A 14236-nucleotide genomic window follows, 5' to 3' on the forward strand; every position below is an offset into this window, starting at 1 on the left:
AGAGCCCATCCATCCTGATCCTGGCTGTCCCCAGGGTCGGGGCACCCACCACTTCCCTGGGCAGCCTTTGCCAGTGCCTCACTCAGCCCTTAGCGTTTGGGTGCTAGGAACTGAGCATTAGATTTAACTTGGCTCCCGCACTTGCAGACAGCTTAAATTAAGCATGACCCACATCCCTCAGCTACAGCAGCATACCAGAGAAACATTCAGAGCTACCCCCAAAGGGAAGCTTGTCCCAGGCAACGCAATGAGCTCACCGTTAGGGCACAGCCATGCAAGCAGGCAACTGCAAAGGGTCCACCAACAGCCCAGAAGTCATCAGGCAAAACAAAAGGGATGAAAATTGAACAACTCCCCAGCCCTGTGCTTAAATGGTGCCCGTGGACCTACGGGCAGAGGGTGTGGGCTGAGGCCCCAGGTGAGGCTGGTCAGGGTGATTGAGATCAGGCCATTGATACCGGGATTCTTTGCTATATAATTAAATACTCAGATCATAATACAGAGCAATATTTTTTCTTACTATCATTTCCGCTACTTGATTGAAAAAAAAAAAAAAAAAAAGGAGTAATTCTCCAACATGCGAGTGAAATCTAAACTCATGCTCTCCTTTGCCTCCTGTAAAATAATTCACTATTAAATCGATCTCTGGAACGCACAATGGGCTTAATAGCATGAATCTCTTATGTAACATTTCCCTTCATTACTCTTTAACAGCACTCAAGCTGAGAGTCTCAGCGCTTCCATTGCTCGCTCACTCTCTGAAGAAGCAGGGCTGCATAACAGGATTCCTGGAGAAATGAGGGAGCTATAAAGCCAGTCCTGGCAGGCACTCCCAGAGATGAGAAGTGCTGTCATTCTTTACTAACACAGAGCAAGGCAGATGATGTAATGCAGTTTATAGAAGGCACAAGGGCAGAAGATTGATTAGAAGCATAGCTGGAAAAAAAAAAACCACCACAAACCAATTGTCTTCCTCAATAGGGTGAACACTGCAGTTTCAGCTCCTTCTTTTCTCCCGCAGTGCCCTGTTCTTGTTTCCTTTAATAATTCTTAAGTGAGTAGGGAGCATTTCTGATCTCATATATCAAACCAAACTTTGCCTTTTTCATCCCTTCCTGCACACAGGCACTGCAGAGGCTGTGGCGCAGGTACAGCAGAGCAGAATCAGGCCCATAGTCTGCTACTTGTCAGAAGTCCAAAGCATATCTAAAAATAGGCACATTTATTTTAGAAGAAGGTGTTATTCAAATTCATGGCTAATACTCAAACCTGAAAGCTAAAATGTCTCCTTCCATTCCCTTCTACGCAAGCTTTCCTTTCCAAGGAGACCCCAAAGTGCACATTCAAATAAGTATTTTATGATCGAAACTTTCAGTTCATAACTGAACCTCATTTAATTGCTTAAAACTTTTAAGAGAAGCTCTTGGCAAGAACTTGGGGAAAAAACACCAAACAAGTTTTAAAGGGGTGGGATGCCAGGCTAAAGAGGATAAATAAAAATTCTTTGATTCCTAAATCTTCACTAATAGGATTTCCTGTTTAAGTCCCTCTGTATGCTCTTATTTTTAAAGCAGGAATTGCATAACAGAAAAGCAACACATGGTTAAAGCTGTCGTGGTGATTCCATATTTTTATCAGCGACCCGTATTTCAGAGACAGCAGTTATGCAGAATGCATTATAAGCTAGTGAATATAGCATTCAAGTGGTTCATTTGGATAAATCTTCCTAATTTATCCACTGGCTGCAATGAGTTTTCAGAGTCTTAGCTGCAAAGGATATTTTTTTCTTAAGCAAGAGATTAAGATGCATGACCTTAAATAGGGCCCTCCCATCTGGTTTTCTTCCAAAAGTATCTCAATTGCCTCTGTCATTAAGAACACAATACTGCTCTTTCTTGGGCTTTCCAATGAATATAGTTATGTTCCTGGGAAAATATGGAGAGAAAGAGCTAAGACAGTCAAATGGGATGAAAAGGAGAAAGGATTTTGAGCCTTAGGAAATGCCGTTCATTTTCTTTTAAGGTTTATGTACGCTGTATAAATTGCATAGGATTCTCCAGGAATATTACACAACAATTATATTGCAGGATTGCAGATTAAGGCACATGGCACAAGATCCTGCACAGTGCTATTATTCAGACAAAAAACTCTAATCAGTTTCTCATTTTCCACCCATGAGTGTGACTCTAGAATAATTCCATTTGAATCATTAGGGTTTTACACACTGGCGCTGGCAATTAGGCTGGGAAGGGGTTTTGGACAGTGACTGTACTTCACGTTCTGTGCCAACAGGACTTTTCAAAACGTAACACTTCAATGGATAAGCATCAGATACTGATCTGGTTAGAACAAAATGAGTCCAGCACAACAGCATTGAAATCAACAGACTACTTACTACAGGTGTACACCGACATGGATGACAGCAAAAAGTACACTCGTATATCAAAGAGGCTGTCACTTTTTCTCATTCAAAACTCACACTCCATCTATGCTTTTTGCTTCACATTTATGATAGAACTTGGATTCATACATCAGAGATATTAGAGAGGATTAATGCTTTGTGAGGTGATTTTTCCTAATATCCAACCTGAACCTCCCTTGGTGCAACTTGAGGCCATTATCTCTTGTCCTAAGTCATGTCTACCTGCAGGATGACTTTACGTACCCAGCTAAAAGCTGTGTATTACAAGTCTTATATGAGAAGTAGGTGATGCTTGTGGGAATGCAAGCGTTGCTATGGAGCATGCTTCTCAACTGTCCCTTCAATGAATGTCCCACACATGGGGCTATGTGGGAGCCTGTTAGATGTTCAGGTTCTGTGCACACACTTCACCATGAGAAATCCCCATTTTGAATGAGAAGCTGTATAAAAGGCAAGGGTAGAAACTCTACAAAAGTCTAGCTGATCTGTAGAATAAAAGCTATTATGTCTGAGCACAGATGTCTCTGAACTCACAACATGAAGACAACCTACAGGATGTGACCCTCTTCAGATTGTATCTCTCTGAACAAATTGCCCTTGGCAGTATCTCTTTAGACTCTTTTCATACCTGACACTGTTAAGAAACAGTGATGTCTGAGGGATCCACAGCTTTGAACAGCCTGCAATGGTCTTACCATCCTCATGGCAATTGATATTCTTTGGTCTGTCAGTGCCAACCTCAGTCCTTCCATTCCCATCCTCTCCTGAATGGCACAGAAATGTGCCACATCAGCCAGATTTTGAATGCTATCACTGTATTCCTCTTGGTGCTACACATACCCAGCTGAGTACACCATTGCAATAGTTTCCAAAGGAAAACTATACTCACTTCTCAGCACAACAGCCTGAGAATTCACAAGGTAGCAAGCCTCTGTCACCATGAATGAACCTCGAACTGAGTCTTTTCTGTGCCAGGTTTTTGCCATGCAAGTTTACAGCTGGGGCAGAGACCGTGTGCGATAGCAGCAGAATAAGATGTCAGCATCAGTGACTGCACTGCTGTTTTCAGACAGAATTTCATGGGAAGATGCTTCATCATTTTTAGAGGCCTTGGAAAACTTTTCAGACTCCTCTACAGTTTTCAGACCATGACAGCTAGCATTTACCATCCATGTTGTCTTCTTAACTTTAGGAGAAAAACATTTACTTTCACCAAAAGAGAAAATGGGGATTCAAATCTGCATATCCAAGGGGAGAATTTGATGAGAAATCATTTTTGGCTCTGTGTCAGGTTAATTTTTCAATTAAAAAATGAGCTGCAAAATTATTTGATTTCCTAAGGAAACAAGGCTTATGCAATTACCCACAGTAGGGGTGTTCTCTGTGCTTATATTAGTTTGTCTTCCTCTCACAGCTTTTGACTCCATTGGTCAGTTTCAGCCAAATTTTACTGACTTATGAACATTAGAGCCCTCACAAGTGCTGTGAAAATAAGAGGAAATAGGCAAAGAGGAGTTTGTGAAAACAGCCCAGACCCATGTCAAAAAGTCTTCTCTGCATTTGTGCTGCCTGATGTTAACTCACCTGTGTCTGTTTGCTGCCGTTACACCTTGCAGGGGACGTGGCATCAAAACAGAGGCAGGTTCACACACACAGTGGTGAAAGTAGCACAAACTTTCTAAAAAATCTTCTCCTTAAGAGTTACCCCAGATTTACACTACTCTAACAGAACAAACACTGAGAACACAAAAAATATGTACATTTAACCCTTACAGAAGATGGAACTTCCCCATTTTTGATGAACCTTTCAGCCCGAATGTCCAATACTCATTATTTAAGAGCATACTGAAGTTTACAGATTGTTAACTTTTGAAAATAATATTCTTGTTTGTGAAGCTCTCTTTTCCATTCTTGCTTTTCTTCCTTTCTCCTTCTTTTCCCTGTGTGTCTGTCCCCAGGTTCTTAAGAGAAAGAAGTTTCTCTAAAAAGCAAATGCTGCATTAATGCCATTTTCCCTTTCTACTTAACAGACACCTTTCTTAAACATACCCACTGCAAAATGCTTCCTTTGAGTTATGTAAGGAACACTCTCCATTGCACATGGTTTATGATTACTCAGCCAAAACAAGAACACTTCTTATACAGGAAGCATGTCGATTTCATCAGACTGCATCCATTGTGTTCACTTTGATAAGCTTGTAAACCATAGTTTGAAGAAGGTGGGATTGCAGGATGCTGATGTGATTATTACCTTCTTCATTTCCTATGCTGCTGACCTTGGAAGCATGGAAGGACATCCACAACCCACAGCTCACCTATGGAGTAATTGCACAAACTTCTCTCTCTCGTCTTCAAGCACTTTCCAGTGATGTGCCTATCTATAATTCTGCTCCTACTTGCTTATTTACCTTTGTATTTCCTGTTGTCTTTCCAAAACACCCCTTCAGCTTTTTTCCCATATCATTGCCAGTGCCCACAATGTCTTTTTTCTCTGGCTGCCCTTTCCTGCCTTTCACCATCATTTTCTCTCCATAAAATCCCCTCTTGAATTGCTTTTCAGAGCTGTCTACTAGTGTTTAAAAGCAAGTGATGTTCTTTCTACTGACTTGGGCAGAGGGGCCATGAAGAACTGCCTTTGGGAAGAGACATGTTGTGGATGAACTGCAGAACTGAGGACATGCCAAGAATTATCCTGGGACAAAAGATTTGGGGATAGGAGATTGCTGAACTCTTCCACAAAGCTCTTAAAACTTTTGGTCAAACTTCTGTTTTGAAATGAAAAAAACTGAACAGTTTGATTTAAAAAATAACAAAGTGAGAGATCCAGGCTTTCCAAAAAAAAAAAATGCACTGCATTGAGTGTAGTGGAGGAGAATGATTCATTGAATTTTCTCAGAATCTACAAACCATTTGGGTTTTGTCTGGGACATTCAAATTCTCTTTTTCCTTGTGCCATTCCTTCTTGGCATGGGGCATGTCAGTGAGCTTCCCACTGTTCACCTGTGAAATGATGCTGTCAGGGCTTCTCTATTCATTCTTTAAAATTTATTATTATTTATAGATCCCATCAGCACTCCAGTTTAGAAAACAAAGTACCTTTGTTATGTTAATTCAGAACACAAAGCATTCCCTTAATTTAATCTACAAGCACTAAGGAAGGAAGAAGTTACGATGGGAAGAAATAGATCCCAAAACATACCATCCTTTTAATCCAACATACTTTGTCCTACAGTATATAGCAAAGGGTGAGATATTTTTCCTCACAGAAGCAAATGGCTGGAAAAAAGACAAAGTCATGGTGCTATCTGTTAAAAATCTCTTTCCTCTTACCCAAGACATAAATCTCACTGTTGACCACGGCTGTGCTGAAGCGGTATTTGGAGTACTTCATTGGTGCACGCTCTGTCCATTTGTCTCGGCCTGGGTCGTACTGAAACATTCTGTTACTTAATCGATCCGGCTCATCGTCAGGCAGATCCATCTGTATGAAATATGACAGCCATATAATAATACCACATTTGGAGCCCTCGGCACATGCCTGCGTGCAATAAATCACAGCAGACGGATGAGCAGATAAATAACATAAACACATCAATTATAGCTGCGAAGTGATGCGCGTGCAGGACAGTTTAACAGCACCCCTGACTTGTGGCTGGGAGTACACTGTGGAAGGCAAATGAATAAGAGCAAATTTATATTCTGTAGCAATAAAGCTGAGGATCTGAGTAATAACAATACATTTATGGGCCCAACTCTGACACAACCAGCTTCTTTTACAAGGCTCCTATGAAGTACTACTAATAATAGAGGGAAAAAGTTGCTGCATTTTTTTTCTTGCTAATGAATGAATTCCTACTTTCATTGTTACCCAGGCCATACGCAATGAGCATTGGCTGCATGCAGGAGGGTTTGTGGTGAGAATTCTGAAACCTTTCAGGATTAAAGGTTTGACATAGATTGGAGAGAACTACTTTGCTTACTTGTAAAGCTGGTTTATGTGTTCTTGCTTTGCTTGTTCTTTTACACTCCAAAAAGACATTTCTAGCACTGGTGGAAATAGTTTAGTGGGACGCAGTTAGTGGGCAATGTTGGTGGTAAGCGGACAGTTGGACTAGATGATGTTAGATGTCTTTTCCAACCTTAATGATGCTGTGATTCTATGATATAACATACAAAATAGTAGAAGTCAAACTAACAGGCAATATATAGCCTCTTGATGACTCCATTAGAGTGCCCAGGGACACATTTTTCTCCATGATAGGTGTGAAATACTGATTTATTCACTGAGAAAGGAGTAAACTGTATTTTCAATACAGAGTGAGCATATACTTAAGAGCAGACACCACTTGACATGCTCTAAATTCACATCCTACATCATTTCTGTGGTGGCACACGTGACAGTTTGCTCTGTTACAAAGCTGTAGTTCTGAGTCAATTAGCGTTAGTCTGCTCATCTGCAGACTGCCTTTGTATGCACTCACACTCACATGCTGTTAGTACACACGTGCTGATTGTCAGGTAGGAGTTTCAGGCATTTCCCAGGTGCCTATGATTTTTTAAAGCCATCATTGGGTTAGTGTTTGTAGTTTGTGCACCTAAGCCATTTTCTCCCCTTTCAATCCATTCTGGAGATCTGTTAAGACAGACAAAGCTGGATCTCACTTCCACATTTCCATCTGTTATATCTTCCAGTTCAAGTTTTCTGTCTTTCTTTTTTAGTGGACAGATTGTTTCTATGTTAAACCTGTTCTCATAATTTACTTCTTTAAACAGCAAGGTATCCTTGCTCTGTTGTTTTAGTATGAGAAGGGCTCTCTGATCTTTCTGCTGCCTCCTTCAGGGACTTCAGCAATCTAAATATCCAAAGAGCTGGAAATCCTGTTTGCTGAATACATCTCATCTAAGCACTTCAAACAGTAATGTATTTCAAGTGATCACAAACCAATGAGACGTGATGACAGTCTGAAAACATTATAGTTGGCAGTAACAATTACAGGTGCAGTACATCACTGTCAAGTAAATGTTTTTTGTTTTTTTTCTTGAATGCCCAAAGCTAAACTGCACTGAGCAGTACATAAGAATGGATTAAACTCTCAAAAAGCATCTTTCATACTCGGAACGACTGGAGAGGGCAAGTGCTGTTCCTGTTCCTGATACCCGCCTGCCTCGTAGCATAATTCTGTGAATTACCTGTTCTACTGAAAATGGTATCCGTAGCCCCACAGAAAATTCCTGTGAAGCGTTATATGGCCAAGCCATGCAACCAAAATAAAAAAAATGGGTGGATTACAGGAATCTCTTTTCCAGAGAATGCCTCAACTTTTCATTTAAAATACAAAGAAAACCAAATAAATAAGCCTTAGATAACTAATAAATTTTCCTGAGAAGCTGAGGGAAACTTTAAATTTCAAATGTAAATCTGGCCTTGAAATTTACCTAGGTACGTGGCTTTTGAATACAGGGCTCCATTGAGGAGCTCTGTATTGTTTAAAGAACATTATTTAGTGATACTCAGCAAAATTAAGAGGACAGCGTATAGGAAGAGGAAAGACTGAAGTTAATCAATTTTTCACAGTCTGTAATGACAAAAAAACACCAAACAGGCATTTGATAAAAGAAGGGGTAAATGGCTTCAAACTAACAAAGTGGAGATTTAGACAGGATATAAGGAATAAGTTGGTTTTGTGTTTTTTGTTGTTGTTGTTTGGGCTTTTTTGTTTGTTTGTTTTGGGTTTTGTTGTTGTTGTTTTTAAACAGTGAGGGTGGTGAGGTACAGGTTACCCAAGAGGCAGTGGGTGCCCCATCCCTGGAGACAGCCAAGGTCAGGCTGGATGGGCTCTGAGCACGTGATGGAGCTGTGGGTGTCCCTGTTCATTGCAGGGGTCAGACCAGATGGCCTTTAAGGGTCTCCTCCAATTCAAACAGTTTTAAATAATTGCTATTTCAAGTTTCTACAAATATAAGGTATGGAACCCAGCAACTATTTTGATTGGAACTCACACTGACATGGGAAATTTAAAGTCTTTTAAAAATCTTGCTCACTGAGCATGTCTTCATGAAAGAACTGCCCTTCTTGAAGTTGGTATTTTCAGTGAGGATGATTAAATATGGATATAATTCCTTTTCACCCTGTTTGGTTTTCCTAGAAAAGATGTCAAACAATGTGAGCAATTTATCTTCCCATGCAAGAAGCACCATAAAAATCACACAACATAAAAAGCAAACATTTTTCTGAAACATAATTAGCACTTTTCTCAACCTGTGGTGTCCAGCCACCCAGCACGTAGAGCTTATTCTTCATTGTCACCACTGCATGGCAGGCTAATGGCACTGGCAGAGGTGCTGTGCTTCTCCAGGTACCTTGCTCCATGGAGTACTTCTCCATGCAGTTTGTGACCACATATTGATTTTTGATTTTCATTTGGCCTCCGATCACATAGAGATCATTATGGACAGTGCCCAGTGCATAGAGTTCACGGAACTGAGCAGTACACAGGCTGTGCCAAAACTGATTTCCTCGCTGGTGGTATCTGTAGGGAAATTCAAAGCTGTAAATGCCCTGGTTCAGTGTGGTCCCGTGATTGTTTGTAAATGTTATCCCCTTCATCTTCAATGCTTATTCAGTGATGCGATGACAAGAGGAGCTTTCTCCTTCATAGAGAGTTTATACAATTGGCCTCATTGTTTGCAAGATCAAGCATTTTTAGTATTAGGGGTCCTGATTTTAAGCATTCTTTCAAAGATATTTTACCCTAATCGAGGTAAGGAGTCCCTTTTTTCTGCATGTGCTGTTCAATAACTGTTCCCCACTAAAGTTAGTGGGAAGAGCAAGAGCTCAGCACAGCTGAAAATAGAGCTACTTTGTCTGACTTGTAGGGATTTACTTCTTTAAATTTAGGTACCTGTGTTTGAAAAAAAGGTTACTTTTAATTCTGTCTTTAATCCAGAAAAGCTTTCTTTAAAATGGGCTCAACTGAAAAAGACTTGAGTAAAATAGAATGAGATTTAAATTATCAGTCTTTATCTTTTCATCTCTGAGCATCAAGATGGATTTCTCAGAGAAGACTGTTACCTCTTCCCTACCGGATTCCTTAGGTCATTCACGTGACACATTTACCCCCACTGCAGATCTCAAAAAGAGAATCCTAGGAATATGTGGAGCTTTGTACTGGGAGAATATAGAATCCACATACAACAAAGTAGGATCTAATCAAGCTTATGTACCATGAAGATCAATTGCGACAAACCGATTAGAGTAGCCAAAAACTCCAGAAGAACTTTCAGGTAAAGAACACTTTGTGTAATGGTGTTTTCTTGATCTCAGAAACATTTTTTTTGGACTTAAAATTTGTAAATAATCAGGGATTTTCTGACAGGGTACACACCTATAAATTTCAATGTTCCTGTTTTTTTGTCTAGACATTTTGGCGGCGCTTGCCTCTCCTGCCACAATAATATCATTATTCTCAGTGACAACACCACTGCAAACACTTCCTAAACCCTCTCCATACTTTGGAGAGGAAATGAAGTAAGTCTTTTGTGTTGCAGGAGCATAGCAAAAACTGGCATCTGCATAGCTCCCATGTCTTGACCTAATGCCAAGCGAATTGTTGCCGATGCAGAGTAAGAGATCAGTAGTCTCCATGCCATATCGCAAGCTGAGAGAAGGGTGGGTGGCTAGTCGGATGCTTTTCAACGCTTCCTCAAACATATCATTGCATTCTGAATTGCACAGGATCACTGTGTTCCTTTTGCGGGCTTCCATGAGAAAGGAAGGGCTGACCAGTACCAGTCTCACTTCCTTCAAGAGCTTGATAAGATGTTCTGCACGTGACTTTCTGCTGTGATTCACCCATCTAATGACAAGGTCCAGAATGCTTTCCTCCCTGGAAACATTCAGATCATCTGATTTTATAAGAGCCAACAGCTGCTGGACTTCAATCTCCAGAATTTCTTCCTGTAAGCTCACCTCAGCAAAGTGCTGATATAAGTACCTCTTCGCTTGATCGCATAAATCTTCTGCTCCAATGTGGTTTGCAAAGTAATAGATGCCCACACAATTGGAAGCATCCATGTGGTCCATCATGTACTTCTGACACAAGCTGAAAACATCTTCCATCTGCATGAAATATGAAGCCAGTGCAACAGTCTGCACGTTCTGGTTAGTGAGGTGCAAATCTGCACTGTATATGTAATTGAGTATTACAGACACACTCTCTGCAGAGATGTCATACAGTACCACTTCTCTTTGAGTGCATTCAACCAAGCCACAGGTAAACATGGCTTTGAAGTAAGAACTGAAGGCAGCTAGTACCACCTTATGGCAGGGAAATTTCTGACCTTCAGCAACTAGCACAACATCAACTATCTCTGATGATTCTTTCATTCTTTTTACTTGTTCCAGTAAAGTCAAGCTATGGCGCTGCTTTCTTCTCTCCTCAGTCCTATGATCCATGGTTAATCGCCAGACTCTCTTTTTAGATCTGCTTGGAATTCAAAGTCTTCATCCAAAACGTTTCTAGAGATGGAGGGGTAATATGGTTCAATACGAAGAAATCACAAGGCAAATTAATATTGCTGTTCATTTCTAAAGATAAATCATTCTTTAGAGGGTGTCATAAACTAGCAATATGTGAATAGTAATGTAAAATTATTCTAAGAACTCATGATGAACATCTCCAGGACTTAAAAAAAAATAATCAATACTCCAAATGATCATTAATATTCCATTTAATATTCAATACCTCCCCAAAAGTTTTGTGATTATTCAAAGAAAATTCCCCTTCAAAACGATCTTTTCCAGCTGCCTTCGCCCTCTTTTCCTTTTCCTCTTATTAAAATCAAGTGAAAGATTTCCACTGACTTTAATAAACTCAAGGTCAGGCTGTAACTCACTTGTATATTCAAGTTTTGTCTTTCTCATGCACCCAAAGGAAATTAGTCCACTGCTTCGGTGCTGAAATACCCCGTATTCTCAACTTCTCCCTTAGGCTGAGCAGTGGGATGGAGGAGTGCCTTTTCAGTGTTCACAGATCCATTCAAACTAGGAGTTTTGTCTAGACAGGGACTCCAAGAAAGACTTTAAGACTTAAAATTAAAAAAAAAAAAAAGGGAACATTAGACTTGCTCCTCTCATTACTTCCTACAGTGATCTTCACCTCTGCAAAGCAGTGGGAAATAAAGCCAGTGGTACAACCCAGTTCCCTGGCTATTTATAGAAGGATTTGGGGCCCTTCAGTGAACCTCATGAGCTTTCGGATTAGCCAAAATGTGAGGTACAGTTGAAGAGCTGTCAATAGGAGAATAAAGCCCACCCATCACTTGAGGGATATCAGTCCTTAGCAGTTTTTGCCTCTAATGTGGTAATGAGACAGTTCTGTGGCAGAAATGCATTAAGGAATCATGTCATGAATCACTGATGCACAGACAAGTCCTAAAGCTATGGTATAACCATGTTTGAAACACATTTGTAGCATGGTATGAATTGCTTAATGAGACTACTCAAATGAGTAACATTCCTCACCAGCTTAAAATTTGCAGCATCAGGATCTGGTACGACAGATTGAGCTTGCTTTCTCTAATCTGGAAAGCATAAAGATAGTCTGTTTCATTAAAGTCTGAATCAACATAGAAAATGATCATATGAAATCTTTGACATCTGATTTGTCTACAGAGTTAGACCAAAAGAATTTAAATATTACAGTTATTTCAAAGAGGAAGAGGATATCTGCAGCTATATTATAAATTTCAATCCTACTCTTTTAGTCGTCCAGTTGGTTTTGGAAGTGGTCATCGTTCTATTTTAGCAAATGAAATAGATTCCTCACTTTGAGTGCTAAATTAAAAGCTAGGCATGCTTAATTTGATCACATTTCCTTGATTTTTATCAATTCTTTCCATATGCTAAATTTGGAAGTAGAAGCAACACATCTGAGACATGAATCTGGGTTATTATCTGATTTAAAAAAATGGGTTTGGAAGACAAAATATTAATTCCACAATCTGAATGTGGGCCAGGTTCTGAGCTCTTATGGTAATATTGAAAATCGATAAAGATAATAAATTTTGCACAGAAATAAGTGATGTTGAATGTAGATTTTTTTTTTCCTGGCTACACTGAAATGGAATTCAAGAAACCTTAGGTCTCAGTTCTTCATTGACCACCTATGGAGCAGTCTTTACACTCAACAAAAGCCTTTTTTGAAACAGATGTTCTTTTTTTAATCCTTCGTGGTAATTAGGTGGCCAATTTGTTGTTTTCCCCTCTAGCTATTTTACTACTTTGTAATGTTTGATTTTCACCCCATTTTGATAAAGGAACTACTCCATGACTGAAAGATCATGTTATGAGCACATGCATCTCAAGCAGCTGAGCAGTACTGCCATTCAGTGAGCTGCTCATTCTCCAGCTTGATGAAAGCGTTCACTACAAACAAGACCTCAATCAAGTTCAACAGTCTGAACTAACCAAGCTTCTTCCTCTAAAATGATCAACTTCTCTCCTTTCTCTTTTTGATCCCATAACTTCACACATCCTCCACCTTGTCTGTAATGGACAAAATGTGCATTTCCAGTGTGAAGAACAAGTGAGATGATTAATCACCACCATCTTTTCCCGACATTTATACATATCAGGAAGCACATGTAGAACTGAGTTATGACTTAATTTTCTTTACTGGCCACCTTGAAGTTTTCTTTCACCATTAATTAAGCATTCTTAAGGGTAACACTTAAAAGCAACACTGTCTTTGATTACACAGTTCAGCAGATTTGCAAATGCCACGTTTTCATTTATAAGTGATTTGGATATTCAACAGTGAATGCTCACAGCCATCTCTTTCTAAGGTGTGAGCAGTACAACACAGTTGATACCGTTCATTTACCATTCTGGGTACTAGTTACGTGATCATAAAAACATAGAATCATTTCAGTTGGAAGGGACCCTTGAAGATCATCTGGTCCAGCTCACCTGCAACGAATGACACTCACAGCTCCATCAGGTGCTCAGAGCCCAACCAGCCTGACCTTGGGTGTCTCCAGTGATAGAGTACCCACCACCTCTCTGGGCACCCTGTGCCTCACTATCCTTATCGTAAAATCCTTCCTTCCTTATATCCAATCTAAATCTCCCCTCTTCTCATTTGAAACCATTTCCCCTGGTCCTATCACAACAGACCCTCCTAAAGAGTCTGTTCCTTTCTTATTACAGTGATGGAGATAGCCTACACCCATCACTCAAGTTGGACCAGATGGCCTTTACAGGTCTCTTCCATCTCAAATGATTCTGTGATTCTATAAATCCTTTCATTAACCAGAATTTCACCCCCTACATCAGCTACAAACTTGTCACTCCTTTCCTGGCTTTTAGCAGCATTTAGGTGAGGTCATTGGAAGAATATTAATATTCTCCCATGTATCACTGGAAAGACTATTAAAGGGTAATAATGAAATGGAGCTGCTTGCTTTCCCCTCTGGGTTACAGAGGAGAAAGAAGGTACACTGATATTAAAAGAAAGGATAAATGTGATACAAACACAATTTGCAGTGAGTCGCTGTACTGAGATGGTGCCAGAGGCTGGGCTGTCGTTACAAAGCCCTGTGCAAGGCTCAAATCCTTTGTAATATCACCAGGAACTAGAATCAGAATTTTGGGGGTATTTCTTTCTTGTATTGTGAAAAATGGATTCAGGTACAAATCTTCCCTTGATGTTACTTCATCTCAGAGCCATGCTATTAATTTTCCTCCACTTCTGGCTGCTACTTTTATTTACATGTCAGCTGTTTTGTTAGTTTAATTTCACTTTTTTCTTTAAC

The 14236-nt window shown here is 40.0% G+C and overlaps 2 protein-coding genes across 6 annotated transcripts in view; one reads left to right on the forward strand and one right to left on the reverse strand.

The window, feature by feature from the left end:
* The window catches only part of KBTBD12 (kelch repeat and BTB domain containing 12), a 60092-nt gene that overhangs the window by 21626 nt on the left and 24230 nt on the right, over window positions 1-14236 (reverse strand). Inside the window, exons 2-5 of one of the 3 annotated variants that reach the window (XM_040646405.2) lie at window positions 11318-11509; window positions 9808-10940; window positions 8682-8952; window positions 5753-5903 (exon numbers count right to left, since the gene is read on the reverse strand). In XM_040646405.2, the coding sequence (XP_040502339.1) occupies window positions 5753-5903; window positions 8682-8952; window positions 9808-10877 (1492 nt within the window). In that variant the 5' untranslated portion in view covers window positions 10878-10940; window positions 11318-11509. Of the gene's footprint in view, window positions 1-5752; window positions 5904-8681; window positions 8953-9807; window positions 10941-11317; window positions 11510-11945; window positions 12005-14236 lie in introns of all 3 variants that reach the window. The other 2 variants (XM_040646404.2, XM_046900012.1) reach the window with 2 other exon arrangements.
* MGLL (monoglyceride lipase) overlaps window positions 1-14236 on the forward strand; it is a 98684-nt gene that overhangs the window by 10898 nt on the left and 73550 nt on the right. The gene's annotated exons all lie outside the window — the stretch shown is intronic.

This window comes from Gallus gallus, chromosome 12, assembly GCF_016699485.2.
Source record: "Gallus gallus isolate bGalGal1 chromosome 12, bGalGal1.mat.broiler.GRCg7b, whole genome shotgun sequence".
NCBI lineage: Eukaryota > Metazoa > Chordata > Aves > Galliformes > Phasianidae > Gallus > Gallus gallus.